This window comes from Chelmon rostratus, chromosome 16 (assembly GCF_017976325.1).
Source record: "Chelmon rostratus isolate fCheRos1 chromosome 16, fCheRos1.pri, whole genome shotgun sequence".
Taxonomy (NCBI): domain Eukaryota; kingdom Metazoa; phylum Chordata; class Actinopteri; order Chaetodontiformes; family Chaetodontidae; genus Chelmon; species Chelmon rostratus.
In genome coordinates, this window is record NC_055673.1 from 22,672,423 (window position 1) to 22,691,716 (window position 19,294).

At 42.4% G+C, this 19,294-nt stretch overlaps 1 protein-coding gene across 1 annotated transcript in view; it reads left to right on the top strand.

Moving 5' to 3' along the window:
* Positions 1-19,294, top strand: part of LOC121619114 (retinoic acid receptor beta-like) — a 109,540-nt gene that overhangs the window by 52,454 nt on the left and 37,792 nt on the right. The window contains exon 2 of the mRNA XM_041954724.1: positions 858-1,006. Coding sequence (XP_041810658.1) covers positions 858-1,006 — 149 coding nt within the window. The remainder of the gene's footprint in view (positions 1-857; positions 1,007-19,294) is intronic.

Consider the following 19,294-nt stretch of genomic DNA (forward strand, 5'->3'; position numbering starts at 1 on the left):
AGGTAGCACTTGCCATGTTCAACATTCATGTTAGCATGCTAGCTTGCTCTAATTAGCAAAGGACGCTTGAATGTCATTCGTTTTGCTGGTATTTGGTCAGAAACCGAAGTTCTGGACAAAGTGAAATTAGAACCTTAGAATAAAGTAAAAAGAATTATAACTTACCATAACTTTGGTGATTAAGTTATGACAGTTGATCACAGGGGACACATGAGTTACCAAATGTCATGGCAACCCATGCAGTGTTTGCTCATATTTCCTCTTGACCAAACTGTTGGACCTGCCAACTGAGTGACTGAGTGAACTACTGAGCTTTATAATCGATGTTGATGTATAAGCCTCTGAAGACCAGAGGAGAGTTTAGTTTTCTGAACTCAATAAAACATCGCAAAGATTTCCAGAGAATTTCCTTTTCCCCTTTAACAGCAACACTTTCTCCATTAGACAGTGAATATAAGGCTATATTTACATTTGATCTCACATTTAACCAGGACAAGCGGGTGTATCTATGTTAGCAGGGATCTCCTTCTTAATCACAACCCAGTCAACCTACCAGCATCAAACCACACACAGAAGTCATGGGCATTCAAACTGATTTTGATGTGCAGATGGAGACGGAGTTCCCCTCCGACATTTACACTGAACTACCTAATACCATCCAGGAACTGGTGCACAAAGGTGTCAGGGCCTGCAACATTTAGAGAAACAACTGTGGCGTGGCAGTTTTGAATCGAGCCTTGTTTCCTGGTTTTAAATGTGAATGTCCTTTTCCAGTTCCAGATGTCTAAATGAATTATTCAGTCATTTGAAAACAAGCCTCTTCATCTTCTTTCTTCTCCTGTTTGCATTCCCGGCAGCCATTGAAACACAGAGCACCAGTTCTGAGGAGCTCGTCCCCAGCCCGCCGTCCCCGCCGCCCCCTCCCAGAGTCTACAAGCCCTGCTTCGTCTGCCAGGACAAGTCCTCTGGATACCACTATGGTGTCAGTGCTTGTGAAGGCTGCAAGGTAGGACCCCCGTACCGCCTCATGCTCGGGTTTTTCTGTGGGAGACAAAGGGATTTTTCACTCAGAGTAATTATCAAATGCTGAAGTGGTTTTCACACAAATGGCTTCATTTATCCGGCTGAGAGTATAGTGGCTCAGTGAAATAAGAGGTTTTCTTCAAGGATTCTTTCGAGCTTTTTTAAACCAAATTGCGTATTTCTATTTGTACTGCTGATCTGAAACGGAAGCGATCATCAAGATCCAGCACAGTTGAAGGTTTTGTACCAAGCTCCTTCCCAGGTTCAAACCATAGAAAACAGAAGCAAGTAAAAGCACAAGTATACCACCTGAAAGCTCCAGGAGTCTCATTCAAAAGACATAATCACTCCTCTTTGTGGCCTTTTTTATCTTCGTCTTTTGAAATCTGGCGTTTCATGGTGGCCCAGTAGTTTGAACTGTTGGTTCACAGCAAGAAAGATTTCTCTGTTTGAGTTGGTTGGTGACTCTAAACTAGAGCCTGACCAGTAAATTTGCTCGGTCTACGTTAGCTTACAGATGTAACGCATCAGCATGTATGCTGGATGGCTCTGGAAAAAGCATGGAAGTGGACCTGGAGTTGGGATTGTTTAGTCAAATGCTGTCAAAGTGACAGCTGGTGATTTTTTTTGCTCTAAAATGTTACTTTGTCAAAATTCTTACAGAACCAAATTTAAGGGACCCTCATCAGGAATGTTTCTTTATTGTACGTTTCTATAAGAATCACATGTGCCCAACTAACCAACTTGTCAAATACGGCAGCTTGGTCACACTTCAGGTCAAGTGAAGTGATTAATTTATGAGAAGAATAAGAAATATGCAACATCCAGTTATCAGTGTCTGGTTAGACTTTCAAAATAAAGCTTGCTGAGCTGAACAATAATAAACACATGGCTAACGTTGTGAAGCAGTCACAGTGTGGTTGGGTTTAGGTGCCAAAATTATGTGAGTAGGTTTAGGAAAAGATCATGGTTTGGGTTAAAATAAGTACATTAGTTTTGCACAATATGACTTTCTATGCTGTTAATGTTACATCACCTGACTTCAGGGACAGTACACTGTATCCACAGTGTCATAGTTTGAAGTGTGGGACCACTGACCAAGCTGCCATGTTTGCTGCTTTGGGAGTGAGAACAGGTTGATCTACCAGATTATAAACTCAGTTGCCCATAGGTGTGACTGTGAGTGCAAATGGCTGTGTTACAGAAGTAATACAGAGTGATGTTAGCAAATCATTGAAGTAATCACATAAATGGCTTTGCAATTATTTGAGTTACCATCACAATTGATTACATGTGTGACAAAGTGAACCAGAGATTAAAAAAAGAGTCTCAAGTGCTTTAATGAAGGGGAAAAAAATCTCACATAGTCTGTGTTTAATTAGCCAAGCAGATATGTTTGATGGGGTTTTTAAATGCTCAAACTTAAGTGCATTTGTTCCATTTGTATTGAAGCAGCTGCAGCAAACATACAAATGCAGTCAAACCAAAACTAAAGAGCCATGAGAGGTCGGTTGTTTGGAACTGTTCCTTTAAGACATCACAGTACCTCCTCTCAGTCGCAGTCTGCCGTTCTCAAATGTTCTACTTTTAGAAATTCCTTCCAACATCTGCCCTGCCAACACTTGTCTGTCTTCTCCCACTTACAGCAGCTGTTGCTAGGCAACCGCTCACACTCCCTGCATGCACATAGATATACTGTATATAAACAACATTCAATAGGCTATGAATAGGCTGCTAAGTATATGTACCATTAAAAGCGCAACTAAATAATTATGCAGCATTCTAAATGTAAAACAGCTGAAAATGAGAAAGCAAAACTTTCCATTACTTTGTAGGAACAGGAATGGATTGCAGTAATACCCTGTTGAGAACTGCACATGTATTCCTTGCAGACAGCCTGTATAATTCCTTCCCAGGCGATGCCGTTTTCTCCCATGCAGCCAGGCTGCGGTGTGATGTCCTCTCTCCTCCCCGCCTCTGTAATTGAAGCAGTGGTATGCCAGGAATCCTTTGGAGTTTTTGGCCCAGAGGGAGGTGGTGATCAGCTCACTCACTAGGCTCTGGGTCAAACGAAGTTCTCCGCACACTGCCATGCCGTTTATGTGCCAATATAAGCCTCATCGTAAAGGTCTGTCATGACCTCTGACCTCGCTGCTCTGACCCTCTTAAAAAAGCCATGGAATGTATCTGCACTGCTCGTGAATCTAACAGCGTAGTGTGCACATAAAAGCTTAGTTTAGGCTCATACATACTGACAGATAAGTAAAGAATCGTCATCAGATCACTGGATGACTATGGGACTGAGCACCCTGAGTGCAGATTGTGCTTCGCTAATGACAGATGCACACGGCAAATAAAGTGAAATCACTGCCGGAGTGCTTCTGAGAATAACGACAACATGAGTTTCATCCCATCCATCCGCTCACTCTGCAGAGCGCTGATGTAAAAATAGTTCAATTCATGGCAGAATGGCCCTGATTTTTGTAACATCCTGACTCAAGAGGATTAAGCAGCGGATTATGGTGCTTTTTTTCCCCCTGTGTTGTATTTCTGTCTCCATGGCGAAGGCATTGTTGTCTGAGGTGCGAGGGGCAAGCCCCTTCTATTGGATAGATGCAACCAAGCATGCGGTGGAGCAGTAGGCTTTTAGCTAGCAAGAAGAGCCTTTTACTGCCCAGCGAATGTGCCAATTAGAGCCTCAAATAGACTCAACGACAGACAGAGTGTGTGTGAGCTTTGTAGCCTGTCAGTGCCTGTGTGAAGCACTTCTTAAAGACAACACATGCACACTCACTTGGGTGCACACATGCAGCTATACAATAACAGTCTCAGCTGTGGAAACAACTGTTTTACTAATGAGTGTCCAAACCTGTGTTGATTTTTCTCATCCCTCACAGAATTTAACAAGAATTTAAGACTAATGCAGAGGTTTTCCCAGAGCTGGCAGTAATCCAGGTTTATACCAGTAAATGTGATGTTTTAATATGCAGCCATCAGACACTGGGCGCTATTTTTGAGGGCAGTATATAGTGCATAAATTCCCACTCTGAATTCAGACACTCAAATAAAATGGCAGGCAGTAAATACAGGGCACTGTATAGTAAATAGGCGATACTTTCCCTTCAGCATGGCTCCTCGCTTCCCTCACTCACGTCTGCCGCGTGAGGACGGAGGAACTCGAGTCGCCAAACAATCCGGCATCATTTTAGGAGGTAATTACAAATGATGCATGACATCTCAACTGTCAAATATGTGGAGAAATGTGGGAGCAATAAAAACTGTATCTAAGCTATAAATGTTCTGAATGGAATTTAATTAGTCTGTGAAAGACCACAGGTAAGTGTGACATCCTGTCCAGGCTCTGGCTGATATGATTGGACGATAATAATAACCTTGACTGTGCAGCAGTATATGACTGCATAGTGGCTTATTTTTCCTGAATGAGCGGAGGTGCGCTTGGAGGGGAACATAAGAAAAGAGGAAGGGAAGAAAAGCCTTTTGAAGAAGAAATAAAGAAAGGTTCACAGAATTTATAATGATAAACATGATGATGATAGTGTGAGGGCCCCTGTTGGCACTTATTCCCGAATCCACATATACTTTTCCTAATCTGCAGTATTACACATGCAATCCCACCAATATTATAATAAAGCTGTTTCCAATTGCTAAGCAGATTCTGGGTGAAGTGGTTTGCCACCCACATAGGAGCCACCTGTAGATCCTCTCTTTCAGCATGGTTAACAGAATGGAAAGCACTCAGGGAATGATTTCAGACACAGCCCAGGTTTTTTCACGGACGACGTTTTAACACGTCACAGTCAGGAGAGCACAGGTGTAAATGATAAAATGAACGACGGCTTCTTCTTCTCTTTTTCTTCTTTGGTTTCAAGGTCCTGGTTTTGTTAAAGCTGGCTCACTGTAATGCCATTGTTCTTCCTACGCTGATGAATAAAAATGTCTGCTGTGGACGAGCTCAGTATAGGTTATCATCTGTTGGACTGAAACTAATGATCGGTTTTAGTGCTGAAGGGAACAATTAAAGTTGTGGGTGACGGAAAATCACCCACAACATTTTTGGTAATAGATTATTTTCTGTGTATACTATTTCTTGTATAGACCAAATAATTATATGTTTATGTAATTGTTTTTTTCTCAATCAATCCACTTATTATTCCAGCAGGAGACCAAATGCACAAACACTAACAGTCAAAAAAGCATTAATACAGCAGGTAGTAGTGGCACTTTTCGCAGGGTTTAATTCCAGTGTGACTGAGGTAGTGTGCTGCCTAGTGTCGGCAGATTTGCTGGGTGGACAGAGCTGATTTGAATTGTTAAAACAGGGTGCAGGCATATGGGCCTCCAGAAGCACATGCATATGCAACAGATGACAGTTTCATCTGTGTTGACCCAAAGTCAAGAAATCTTCCAAAGTCAAGGCAGCCTTCACATTCAGTCACCCCTACACTTCCTGCTGCGTCCTTCTGAACACTCCCGATGAAAGCTCCACACCCTGTCTCAGGTACCGCGGGACCATCTTAAAAGACGCCAGGAGGAATCTGATTAAAGTTCCTGTAACTTTATCTGAGCGTGATGTCCGTGCTGTTGGCTGTCGCTGACTCTGTATGCTGTTCGTTCCAGTGATGAGCACCTGAAGGAAAAGTTGAGGTAACCAGCACACTAGTTTCCACGTTGTTGCATTTCACTTTCCGAGCATGAGGAACTGCTGCGTATCAGATATCTGTCTGTCTGTCAAACCTTGTATTTTGGCATAATTTCCTGCTGTTATCGCTGTGCTCCTCATCAAGTGCACCAGAGCTCTTACAGAAGAGGGAGCTCACAGTAAAGGGCAGCTGCAGACAAATTGAGAAAAAATCTAATTGAACAGGAACATTTCTTTTGGATAACAGTATCCTTGTGCACAGAACACACTGTCAACAGATTTCAATAGGGCCTGTTTCTGTGCCAGAGTTGTTCTGATGGTGACACAGTAATGTCCCTTTGAAATTTTTAAAGCCCCTTTAAGACATGCAATTTGTTTCTTTAATGTGTTTGCAATTATAGATAGATAGATGAATATAGATCGATAGATAAATCATTCATTTGTCTTCCTGGAGGAACTTCTTTCACATGCATACATAGCAACGAATGAGTAAGACATACAGAAATATAGAAAATTATACAGAATGCAGGATTTACAGGGGCATGAAGGTTTGGTGGAGACCAAAAACAGAGCTAAAAACGAGTGGGCACTGGACTTACATTCGTCAAGTGGACATAAACGCTACTCCATGTAATGATGATGTTGCTCTTTAACTGGCTGATGTGTAAATAGGGAACTCTTTCATCTTGTCCTGCTGCCACAAGTGGCCAAAGCAAACAAGCAAAATTAATAAATTAATTAGTTTTTAACACGTGTCTCGTTCAATTTCTCAAAAGCACTGTCATAAATTCACTTCACTATAATCTGTTATAAAGAAAGAAGATAAAGCCAGTAGAATGGAATTTTAGGTGATTAAGGACATTCTTCTTTTGTCAAATGAGGGAAAAAAAAACAATGACAGTTCTGTTACCTTGATAAAATTTTGACTATCCATCAGAACACAGCATGTGAGCAAATAGAAACTGAAAATAGTCCCAGCATTAACTTCTTTTTATTCTAAGCTTGTGCACGGTTGGAAATGATAAAATAGACCGCAGAATTCCTTGAGAAATGATGAAATTGATTAAAAAAATGTTACAGTCAGAGGTTCACTGATGAGAGCGGTGAGGATGGTCAATAATACATACAGAGAGTCATCATACTGCAGCACTGTTGCAGCCAGACATCAGGACAGCATTGTGGCTCTTTCTAACCCTAACCACCTAAATCTGAATGACAGTGCCATCTCATATGGGTACGATTTTTAATGTGATTTTGAAAAATTCATGTTGTGATACTGGAAATATTCCAACTTTTTGACTTAATTATGTCACACCATTACACAGTAACAACAAGAATGACGCAAAGTGAAAGACAGGGGGGCGACTATAGTAGTGTGCATTGGTTTGGTTGCAAAAGAGCAGACTGTAATATGTACGAAGTGCAACAAGGCTGTAACAACAAAAGGGGGGAGTACAACAACCTTATTTCACCACCTCAAGCAGAAGCACCTGGTTGAGTATGAGGGGAGCCAGAAATCCAGCAAGGAGAGCCCAACATCTATAGTGAGTGCTAAACCAAGCAGACAAACCACATTGGCTCTGTACGGCATTGCCGAGTCTTTGGCAGGGTGTACCTTGTATTTGTCACATCATCAAGAATATCATGGCAGACATACTCTGAAAATGCGGGATATTATTTTAGGGCAATGTCACACACCCTTAGTTTAATACATAGGTGATGTTGCAGAGTTCATGTTTGAAAAGTGCTCACATGTTTTTATGCTCTGAGCCCCACAAAGAATATTCCATTCACCTCCACTGAACTGATGTGAAGAGAGGAATCTCAGAGACAGATATCTTAAAACAAAACACAGCTATCTGTATGAGTACACATAACTGGAGGTAAAGTTAGGGGATAGAATGGATGCAAAACAGTCGAGAAAATGACATCTTAACATTATTTGCATAAGCCCTGAAATGTCCATAAAAGAAAGACGGCTCGAATCTGTACGCGTGTCGTCAGCGCTGACAGGCCTTTAGGGATGAAGACAAAACTTTGAGCCGTGAACACTCCTCCCCCTCTCTCTTTTAGTTGTTGGGTCCTGAGGCGTTGACACAGCAGGATTAGTTTGATGGAACTGGTTTGACAAGCGGGAGACCATAACCTCTTTGAATAAAACACAATTCAGAATGCTCACATTGGAAAAGAAACACTCCTCTCCCTGAACCCACAGCCCTCTCTGCTGTTTTTCCACCTCAGGCCCACAGGCAGGGATGGAACGGATGAATAAACTGACCTAGATTCACCTACAAATCTGATTTCTTAACAAACCAGAATCTTTTCAATAGAACGTTTCATTATTCCCAGGAAACGCTTACCTGACACTGGGGGCCTGACTTAAATAATGTGCATGCACAAAAATAATGCATGCTCCACCATCCATATAAAACATAGCACTGATAAATATATTGTAAATTCTCAACTTCCTAAAACTGTAGGCTGAGTGTCGCATATAGAAATGTGGCATAAAGAATGAAATACTCAAAGAATGAATTTAGGAGACCTTTGATTTTATATTTTACATCACAGACCTTCCTGAATGTGCATTAAAAGGAATAGCTCAAGATTATGGGAAATACCCTTGTTTTTACTCTTCCTGAGAGTGAGATGACAAGACTGATAGTAGTCTCATGTTTGTGAGTTAAGTACAGCCTGTATTCACCAGGAAATCACCCATTTATAGTTGAATGTGCAAGCAGGTTATTACGACCCATATTTATGGTCATTGTTGGGTGCAGTGGCCAGGTAGCCGATTCAGACTGAAAGCCTGAAAAGTACTCTCGTCGCAGCTACTTTCTCTGAGTTTATATATAATGGTAGATATAAAGATGTGTTGGTTAAGTACAGAGCAGTAGTGAGGATGTGATTAGCCTAGCTTAGCATAAAGACTGGACTAAGGGGGGAAACTGCGAGTCTGACTGTTAGATGAAGCTAAAAAATGCACACACCAATACACCGAAAGCTCACTAATTAACACTGTGTATCTTGTCCTGTTTGTTTAACCTGTGCTAAGCTAGGCTAATCGCCTGATGATGTATTCTCATCAAGCAAACTTGATGAGTACACTCTAGCATTGCCATTTCATGGGACCAGCTCCGACGGACACTTAGCATATTAGCACATGGTTTTACAGCTGAATGTGGTGGAAAGGGCTCTGCTCTTTCAAAGAGGGATTCTTCCCGGAGACCTAATCCCACTTAACAAATGCAGCAGAGGAATAGTGAGGAGTGTCACATTATAATGGCTTTGCTATACATCACAAATCAGCCGGTAACCAAGCATCTGATGAATGGCCCAGTGATTGTGGAGCAGCTGATGAACAGATAATGCAAGAGTCCTCCGTACATGATTTTGTCACTTCATTACGAGAACTGAGACAAATGAAAGTGTGGATGTGAATGGTGGATACATCTGCCACTGAGAAAGCTCTGCTCCAGGCTCGTGTTGCAGTTTCTTATTTAAATCACTACTATTTTAAACAGCATATTCAAATATCAACAGTTCATTGTTTCCGTTCATTTTCAGTTCATAATCAGCCTTGTTTGTGTGTTGCTCTTTACACATAGCTGACCTGACAAAGTATTTATAAATACATATATTCAGTATATGCATATGTGTGTGTGTACGGAGAGGCAAATTGCAAGGCGCTTTGGATAAAAGCAGGAGTCCATTTACTGCCATTTACTACTACAGCACAAATTTGATGTAGTATACTGCACAGCATATTGATGAAATGACGAACATCTCACAACTCACGAGTCTTGTATTAGCAGCTCAGGTCTGGAACTGACATTAAGAACAGTTAGATCACTGAATCTAATATTTTATTCTTTTGCTCAGTGTGGGATGAATAATTTTGCGGCGTTCATGTGTTGTTGATGCAGGGGTTCTCTGTTTTGTCAGGGTTTATTTTGGTTTTGAGACATCCTGCTGACTAACACAAATACAGGACTAAAAATAACAGCTCTTTGGTGTAACAGTGCATTATGCAGGAGTTTATAAATTTGGTAACGAGATTGCATATGCATATTTCTGCCTCTGTTGATACACTTTAGACTGATTTTGGGATCTGCATGCACATATTTGCAATTAGTTTCATGTATCTGACCCTGGGTTTAGTACACATATGTGTAGGTTTATGCACATTCAGTCATCATTTACCTTAAAAAACACTAAAAGATGTCAATTTTACGTCAACCTCTTGCAGTCATCCCTCATGTTTATTTCCCACTACGCCCCTGACTACGTTTCGCAGCAGTGCTTAGCCCAGCAGCACCCTCCTCGCATCTCACAAGCCTCCACCTACCATGTGCTTTTCATATCTTTATTTACCCCCTGCTGTCCGCTGCTGTTGCGGGGCCGCGATGATGAAGAGCCCAGTTGAGTTGACAGTTTACTGCAGTGATAGAGAGCGAAGAGAGGACATGGATCTGCCGGGCCCTTTCTCTGCCTGCGTTCTGCCTGTCACCGTAATCTATACAGCTCCCCCCGGAGCTAACACACACTCCATAATGTGATTTGTCAACGTTGTACAACATAAAAGAGGCCCGAGCGCTAATAGAGAGAGAAAAATCAAACGGAGAGGGTCAGCGGCGTAGAGGTGTGACGGGAAAAAGATTTGATTGTTATGCCACGACATCTCTCTCCTCTCCCTGCAGTGCAATCTGCTGCTGAACCGCCGACACTGTCCAGTCCTCCACACTCATCGGTAGATGGCCAGTTAAAAGCAGAGGCTTGATTTCTGTGTGTGTTGCATGTTATTTCCTGGAGCGTGCCAGTGTTTGGTTGTTGAGGACGTGTGAAGTGAAGTAACACGATGTGAAGTGTTGTTTGACATGTTGCTGGAGAGTCCTGGGACAAGACACTGAGCCCAGCATTCGTAACCGCTGCTCCCAAACCCGGATAAATGAGGTGGAGCCCGGTTTGCCAGAGACAAAGGTGATCTGCTGTGAAAGAAGAAGAAGAAGAAGAAGAAGATAAAGAAGATGAAGATAAAGGAGCAGGAATTGTATGTTTGTTTGATAAAGTTATATATTTGAGCACCACTTTGGTGAAGGATCACTTCAACATTATGCGATATTCACTGATTTGTTTTCTTTTAGAGATTTAGAGGACAGAGATTAGAGGACATTAAACAGGTTATTCTTTCTGCCTTACTGACAAAGCTGCTGTGTTTATTAAGCTTTTAAAAAAGCATTAAATGAAATACAGATGTTTCTGGTACAGCACAAATGTTTAATCGACAAATAATTGTGTTGTTGACAAATGATGAGAGACTGTAGGAAAGAACCATTGTATAAACTACTTGATTTGTTTGGTACGGTTTTATAAATCAGGAACATTTCTAGTAGCAGAACAGCAAGTATTTTACAATCCAGTAAGAACTAGCAGAAGGGAAGCAACATAATGTCAGTGTAATTAGGCAGTTAATGCCGCTTAATGCTCAGAAGCAGATTTAGATTTACAAACTTGGACAGCAAATACGAACTAACACACTTTAGAGAACTGAGGCAAAGCAACAAAGGACAAAGTGCTGCAAATGGAGCCAGATCCAAAAAACAAATAGAACAGAAATGTAATTCTTATCAACAGATTACCTCTACCTCTACTCGATTACCTGCCCAATAAAATCTAAAATTAAACCAAAACCTGGGCTGTCTCACTGCGCTAACCCTGCCCGTTGAAAATTTTTTGAACAACATCCATTTTTAAAGGACTGTTCTTCTGACGTCAGTGTGACAGCGCAGTGCCGTGTGGCTGAGCTGACTTTAGCTGGACACATGTCAGTCAGTACGAACATGAGCTCATCTCTTTCCGGTTGTTCACTCTGCATTGCGGTGCCTCTTGTCTGTACACGTTTGTTGTGATGGTTGAATTATGTGCTTTTATGTGTGAAGATTAGCGTTGGCCCTCAGACTAAAGCTCAAACAGCTTATTACACAGCATGAAATAGATTAAACATCAAGGGCTGACTCCACATAGGTGATAAACAGATTGATATCACAGCCTGACTGATGCAGGATTTTTAAGGCCATTTCCAAATTTGAAAAATTGAATATTTACTGAAATTGGGACATTTTATCGTGTAAAGATTAACTCATCATAATGGTGTCACAGTTTCAAAATAACATCAGAAATATCTTTGTCATTTCTGTGCTGCAATTTGTTGTTATCTGTCAGAAGAAACATATTTTGAGGCTGATGAAGCTTTCATCAGCTAGTTTCATTGATTAGGTGGGGTGGCACAGAGCGGAGGGGTTGCCATGGCAAAGTACTTCTGTATCGCTTGTCACACGGCAGCAGGGTGAACAGGCTGTGGCTGGGGTGGGTATTGGATAGCTTAGTCCATTTTGTACTCTACAGTTCCCTCTGTTCAAACGTTAGCATTCGAGATGTTTGGCAGTCTGGTAACAGCACAAATCAGCTTCTTTACCAAAGCTGAACTTTATACGACTGCAAATTTACTTTGCAAGCTCATCCACTGATCGTGGCAATTCCACTAACTGGTCACACTTTTTCAGCTCTAAATGCTGCTGTGACTGAACATTAAGATTCACTAAACAGTTTTTTTTTTTTTTGTATTAACATTGGGCCAAATGATTGTGTAATGTGAAAGGGGTCACTCATAGTGACAACCCCACAGAGAATTACTACCCCGCTCGTCAGTCCCCCTCAACTCGACCATGTGTTTCAGTGTCTTTCATCTCAGTGTTTTTGTTGTCTGGCCCACAGTGACAGCTCAGTGGTTTTGGGGAAACCTGATCTGGGAAAAGCACTTTATTTAACTCACTTTGTGTTTGTTAATAACATGAAGTGAATCCAGCTTGAGCTCACTTTGGGCTGAGGAATACGGACAGAATTTTCAAACCTTTACCCCAACCGAATCCTAAATGTTTTAGGACCCCAGGAAGACTAGCGGCCGCTGTGTGGGAGCTAGAAAGACTAAAGGATGAAAGAATAAACGTAACCCCCTGAAGAAATTAGACCTGGCACAATGTGCTCGCTGCTGTGACAGTGTTACTGTGAGTCCAGACAGGTCAGCAACAGGTCTGGCTCTGTGTGGTGTGTGTTCTTGTGTAAGCGAGCAGAATGGAGGCCTCCCATCGGAGAGCAAGAGAGCTTAAAGATAGCTTCGGATCACTCCGGGGGCCCCTGCCAGGTCCGGGGCCGAAAGACGAGCGCTGAATGGCGAGCGGCAACCTGAAGAATAGAGTCACAGTGGGGCGTCTGTGGAGGACTGGGTGATCCGAAACCTCCTCATTCTCTCCTCCGTTGTCTTTTTATGCCTCTCGCTTGGTCTCCGGTTCTCTGTCTCTGCAGCTATTCAGAGCAGGTTGGGTGAGTCACACAGCTCCTCTGTTCTGGCCTCTCACTGGCTATCGCTCCTTTTTCTTCCTCCTCTTGTTCTCCTCCTCTTTTTTTTTGCCCTCTCCCTTCCACTTTCCCTGTATTCGCCTTTCAATCTCTGCTGTATCTGCGGGTCCATCTGTGCTCTTCAGGTGCTCGGATGGACAGATAAGCACCGATTGGGTTTCTGGGGGGGGGGGGGGGGGTGGCGGCGTGTAGAGGAGGAGGAACAGAAGAGAAGAGTGGGGGTCTGAGAGGGTTGTCTCTTGTTTTCCACGTTGTAGCTGTTGACTGTCGCTCTGTTTGCGCTTATCTGTCGAGGGTTCACATTTGCCACAGTAACAATGCAGGTCTTTGTGCCGTCCGGGCTCCTTTTTGTTGTTCTGTTTCTGCAGTTGATACAGCAGCTGAACCACAACATCACCGCTGTCCCCAGTCGGTGTTTTCAAAATCGCTTTTTTAGCTTTGGCATAACCCACTTGGCACAGACACTCAGTCCTTCATGTGTTCACTGGAGGTCTGGGTTCTATGTGGAACGTCTTAGAAAAATGCTGTTTGTTGAAAACCTTTTATCTGAAAATGGTTGACTTTTAGGAGCTGAGATAAGCTTGGTAACTATTACACTTCACAGACTCCTACAGACTTGGAAAACATTTGAACACAAGAAAAAACACAAAGGTTTTTTTTTTCACCATAAGTGAGCATGTACCCCCTCAATTAAAGCGAAGCTATGCAACTTTGAGAAACAAAAAATAACACAATGTTCCTACCGTGAGTGAAAAGTTGATTAAAAAAAAATATACTTTTGATCAATTTAAAAAAAAAAACAGGGGTTTTACTGCTACACCAGCTATAGGAGGGGGTTTTCTTTCAATCATGGTCATTTATTTGTGATTTTGCATCGCACTGCTGCACAAAGACATTCAAGATCGTCTTAATTCTATTCAAAATTAAAATATTTCTATATATGATCTGTGTGCGTAGCATGAAGGGGCTACAACATTTCAGTAGCTGTTAGCTACTGTTAGCTAACCATTAGCTTATGCCATGCTGTGCTGTTATGTTAGCTAATGTTAGCCAACTTGACCTGGCGTGCTGCTGTTCCACAAGTTTTAGTGTCTGACAAATGAATATTTCAGTGGTTTTATCACAAAAGCAAAACAAGAAGTAAACACCACTGTAGCATCAAACATGGAGACGTGTTTGATGTTTTCCTTGTTATAGTCAACCAACTTGACACTTGGTCAGGACTGCTTGTTGTCACTTTCGAAGGCTCTGGGTTGGTTAGTGTCATTTTGTGGCAATGTGTTGTTATGGTCCCTTTCTGCTCACCATCAGTCTGGTTGTCTAATGATGTTTAAAGCAACTGTCTGAATCTTGAAAGTAAAAGAAAATTCAACTTGTTATTACCCTGCTCTTGCCATTTGGCCACAGTGGCGCTGTTTATGAGAGGTTTATCGTCTCACTTTAAACTAAAGCTGCTCTCTACCAGCTGTGCGTTTTGCACACATGGTCAGTGTTAAGTGGCTTTTGCCTGTAGTTTCACCGATCCCCTCTGGTTTTACAGTCCACATCAAGGCTGTTCAACATGTTGAGTGTCCTTAGATTTTCAATATCTCTTTTAAAAGCCCCTGTGTGTGCGCAGGATTTTTACGTCATGAAAACATCTCTCTAAGATGTTTTTGTTTTTGAAATACGTATACGTAAAAATTTCTGAAGAAAAAATCTGTCGGTCTCTGTGTTGCTTTCAGGCCGTTCATCTCAGTGTCCCTGAGTCGGATCTGTGGCATGTTGCTGTCTTCTGTTGATACTCCTGCAGAGAGCACAAATTTTAAGTTGTATAAGGGTTTAAAAACCTATTATATGAACCTACCACACCAAACCTTAGATAAATGGGACAAAGTGAATTGGGGGAGCGTGCTTTGCTCATTGTGCTCCCTCTGCCAGCACAGGCCCCTTCCTGAACTCTGCCGTGTCTTTCCAGTGAACTGCAGGTGTAAGTAATAGCCTGGACTGGATAAACTGGATAAATATCACCCCACCCCCCCCTCCACCCCCTTCCTACTCCTCACTCTACCTCTCCTCCTCATTTTTCTGGAACCCCCCAGGGTCTCCAGTGTCCTCTCCACTTTCCACGGCAGTGATAAGATGTCGACACGATTAAGAGGGAAAGCTAATCCGCCGCTCTGCCTCTCTCCCCTCGGCTGTGCTGAATGCTCAGGCAACACAAAACGCCACGGCCGAGTCCAAAGCGCGGGACTGCCAGTCGATGGCAGAAACAGAGAGCGAGGGAGAGAGAGGGAGAGAAAGAGGAGGAGGCCAGGTGGACAAGGGGTTGGATTGTAGCTAAATAATTAATGGGCAGCACTTTCGTTTTTTAATCTGTAAATGAGAAGGCCTAAGATGGCTGGGCCGTCGCTCTGACACACTATACCTGGCCCATTAAGATAACAAGATGTTGGATAATGATCTTGGTTAAAGTGCAGTTTATCAGTCCAGGGGGAAGTGGCCTTGTCTCCCAGGTGGCTGGGCCCACGTCCCTTAATGCCCTGACATTACTTCTCAACATGGCCTTATCTACAGAGCAGCATGGAGAGATTTCTGGTATGAAGACATAAACGAAGACCAACATAAACACAATTTACTTTCAAGAAAGCATTGATTAGATATTCAGTGAAACCCTATGATATGCAGTTATATAATGCACAGCTCACAGGAGAAAAAGTGTGCAAAGATTCAGTGTCTTTATTAAAGTCCCCCTCTATTCAAAATTGTGTTTCTCTTCTTGCTTCTGCAGTTGAATGTGTGAGCTCCGCTGTGCAGAACGATTCACACTAGAAGGCTGTTTCCACAATGATCTGCTGGAAGTGGAAAGTTTGTCTGTGCTCACTGAAAATCCATTTTTAAAGAGGCGGGCCTACGAGCATCATTAGTGACATCACAAATAGTCAAGAAGCCGATCCCGGTCCAGCATTCAACTAGCACAGGTGTGATGTGGAAACCTGAAGCCTCCAGTGCACTAACACTGAGAACTGAGTTTCCAGTGAAGTAGGAGACGTCTCCTGTGAAGCTGTTCAACCTTTGAAATGACAGATATTTGCATAGATTCAGGATTTCTTATTTAGAGGAGAAGGAGTAGATGTAATTTTAAGGATTTCAAGAAAATAAAACTTTTTAGTGGAAAAAACATCAGAAAAACATTATTAGTCAAAGTACAGTGTTTAATATACATTTCAAAACACCTTTACATTTTTCTAAATGGTTACTTTTGATTGGCAGTAGATGCTAATGATGTTATTATGGATGGATATATATATATCTATCATAGTGTATTAAGTTTTGGATTGGGACATCTATGCGGCATGTTATGATATAATAACCGTATATAACAAGACAGAGGTTTTTGGCTAATCCAATGCATTAAATACATGACAAATAAACAACAGTTTGATTGATGCTACAAGATTTGCACACAAATACTGAAGAGCAACTAAACATACCTTGAAAATGTTCTGTTTTCTTATGTCTTTAATTTGAATAACTTCAGATTCACTGCCTGTGCTGTTTTTGCCTCATCTTCTACATATGAATAGAATACATGGTGAATACCGTATAGGTAAATCATTATAGTTTAGTTAAATACTGTTTGCGTATCGTAGGCACTTCACCTTGACTGTCTTTAAATTTCATAGATTTCATATAAGCATGAATGCATAATATTGTTGAGATTATCCTTCTGTGGTCCATGGTCCTTTTTTCCACATAAACGAGGACAGGCTAGGAAGAATACTGCTAATGATGTTCAAAAGATGGCACAAAAGCCATTCAGCAGCTTTAATACAAGAAAACCTTGAAGGAGTGATGTGAGCTGAACCTCTGTTTTCTGCAGGAGCTGCTGTTGGAGGGTAAACTGAGTTTAGCAGCTCTGCCCTCCTCTGCATCCTTGTGTTCGAGGTGTGATTCATTCTCTGTGTGTCCCCACAGCTGAAACCTCTGATCCTATCATTTATTTAGCCCAGCAGCAGCCCCCCCGCTGCACTCTACCTAGGTAAACACCTTTGTACAACACTCAGCTCAAGGGTGTCCTTTGGTTGCACATTTATAAGCTTCAAATGAGTAAACCCGCAGGACATGCGCTGGCAAATATCAGAGCAGTCTGCAGTCTCAGGTCAACACTTTTGTCCTGTGGCGGCAGAGAGGAATGAAAGGAGAGGAGGGAGACAGAGGAAGGAGAAAAGAGAAAGTACGGATGAGCGAAAAACGAGAGGGAGTTAAAGGGGAAAAAAAAATCAAGGCTAAAGAGCAGATGTGTTGATTGTGTGAGCCTCGCTGATGATTGTGTGAGTCTCAGTGTCAGACACTCGTGTTACCCCGGAGGCTTGTAGAGATGAAGTGCTCTGAGTCGCGGCATCTGTTCACCACTGCTGCTGAGAAACCACTGCAGATACACAATGCTACACAACAACCTTTTCTACACACTTATTCTACACACAATTACAGCCTACATACAGTATATACGCTCTGCTTACATTAAAAATACAATGACAACTTGTCTTGTGACAAGACGGTCAAAGATTAAAATCTCATATCAAGGGTGGAGATGCAGCCAAAGTGAATTTTACAGATGTGGATGAAACCAAGTTACATTGATTTAAGCACCCACCAGTGAATTTTAATGGGACCGGTATTTTTTTTTAAAATCATAATCTTTGTTAAAACTTTGATTAAGTTAAAAAGTGTCAATTTCCACATAAAGTAAACCCCAGGAACACACTTCACTTTTTCGGACAGACAAATGAAAGAAATGCTGAATATTGAGATTTAGAGAAGCCAGACGAACAGGCTAGTCTGTGTGCAACATCATGACGTAGGCTCCCTCTTTACCATCTGCTAACCCCCTCCCTCAAACACCAATTGTCCAATCATAGGTTAGCAACCATATCTAGGCTCCAAACACATCAATTAGGGCTCGTCCTCATCCTACAAGCCTTCTTGGAAGTGAAACGTGCAGAAAGTATTTCATGATAAGCAGCCGAACAGCGTTATGGAATATAAATATTATAGAAGCACTATGCTGACCAAATCCCTAACAGTGTGTGCTGCACATTTTACCTTCCTTCAGACAAGAAAAGCAACCAAAAAGTACCATCACAATATCAACTGAAGACAGAATGGATCTGCATCTGGACTTACTTGATCGTGATAAGAAAACTGAAGCCAGGATAAATCTGAAAGAAGACCATGGGTCAGAAGCAGAGTTGGAGGTAAATGAGCTCAGGCAAGGAGCCTCCTTTCCAGCACCCTGGTATAAGCTTTTCTAGGGAGGCTGCCGTGTGACACCCTCACAACCGGAGAACACTCTCCGCTCCCCCTTTCCACCACCCAGGGCACTGCCCCCAACTTCTCGAAGACATTGAAGAGCGGTGCCGGCCAAGACAGCCCCACAATGTCCAGAGCCTTCAGCATCACAGGGTGAACCTCATCCACATCTGACGCCTGGCAGCTGAGGAGCTTCTTAACTACCTCTAAGACCTCTATCAGGGACATATGTGAGGCTTCAGCGAGTCTTCAAACTCTGCCTCCTCCACAGAGGACGTGTTTTTATTTGCTTTTTCCACAACTTAGCAGTATCCCCAGTCAGGGTCAGCAGTTCTCCTCTGCTTAACACAGCCTGCATTGTCAAGGTAGCCGACCTTGTCTTCCATCCAACTGACAGTGCACCGCACCTCAATGCCTATCCCTGTGAGTGGTGGGCCCGTAGGAAAGCTGCTCCGTCTTCTTCTTTTGACTGTTCCAAACGGGCTATATGGGCCAAGGCTCAACCTCCAGATGCTCACCAGCAAGCTCCCCTCCCAGGTCTGGCTCCCGGAAGGGGTCCCAGTTTCCCTGTTTCAGGCAAGGCGTTGCACCTTCTTTGATGATCAGTTCAAGAGAAAGCAATTCTGAAAAGTTTGTTTTTGAGAGAAGTTTAAAAGAGCTATCCCGCCTGATCTCCTCCGGCTGGGTGTTCCAGAGGGGGCCCGACCTCAAGAGCTCCATCTTCTCTGGTTTTTAGCCAACACACCTGTACTGGAGAGTCTCAGGTTGCACTCAGGCTAGTAAGGGGTTACTGAGTCAGTGATATTATCAGGGGATAACCCTAAATGTGCTTTAAAGTAATCATTAAAAATTCAGTTTCACAATGTACAGGTAGCCAGTGTAGAGATGCTGAAATAGGTGTTA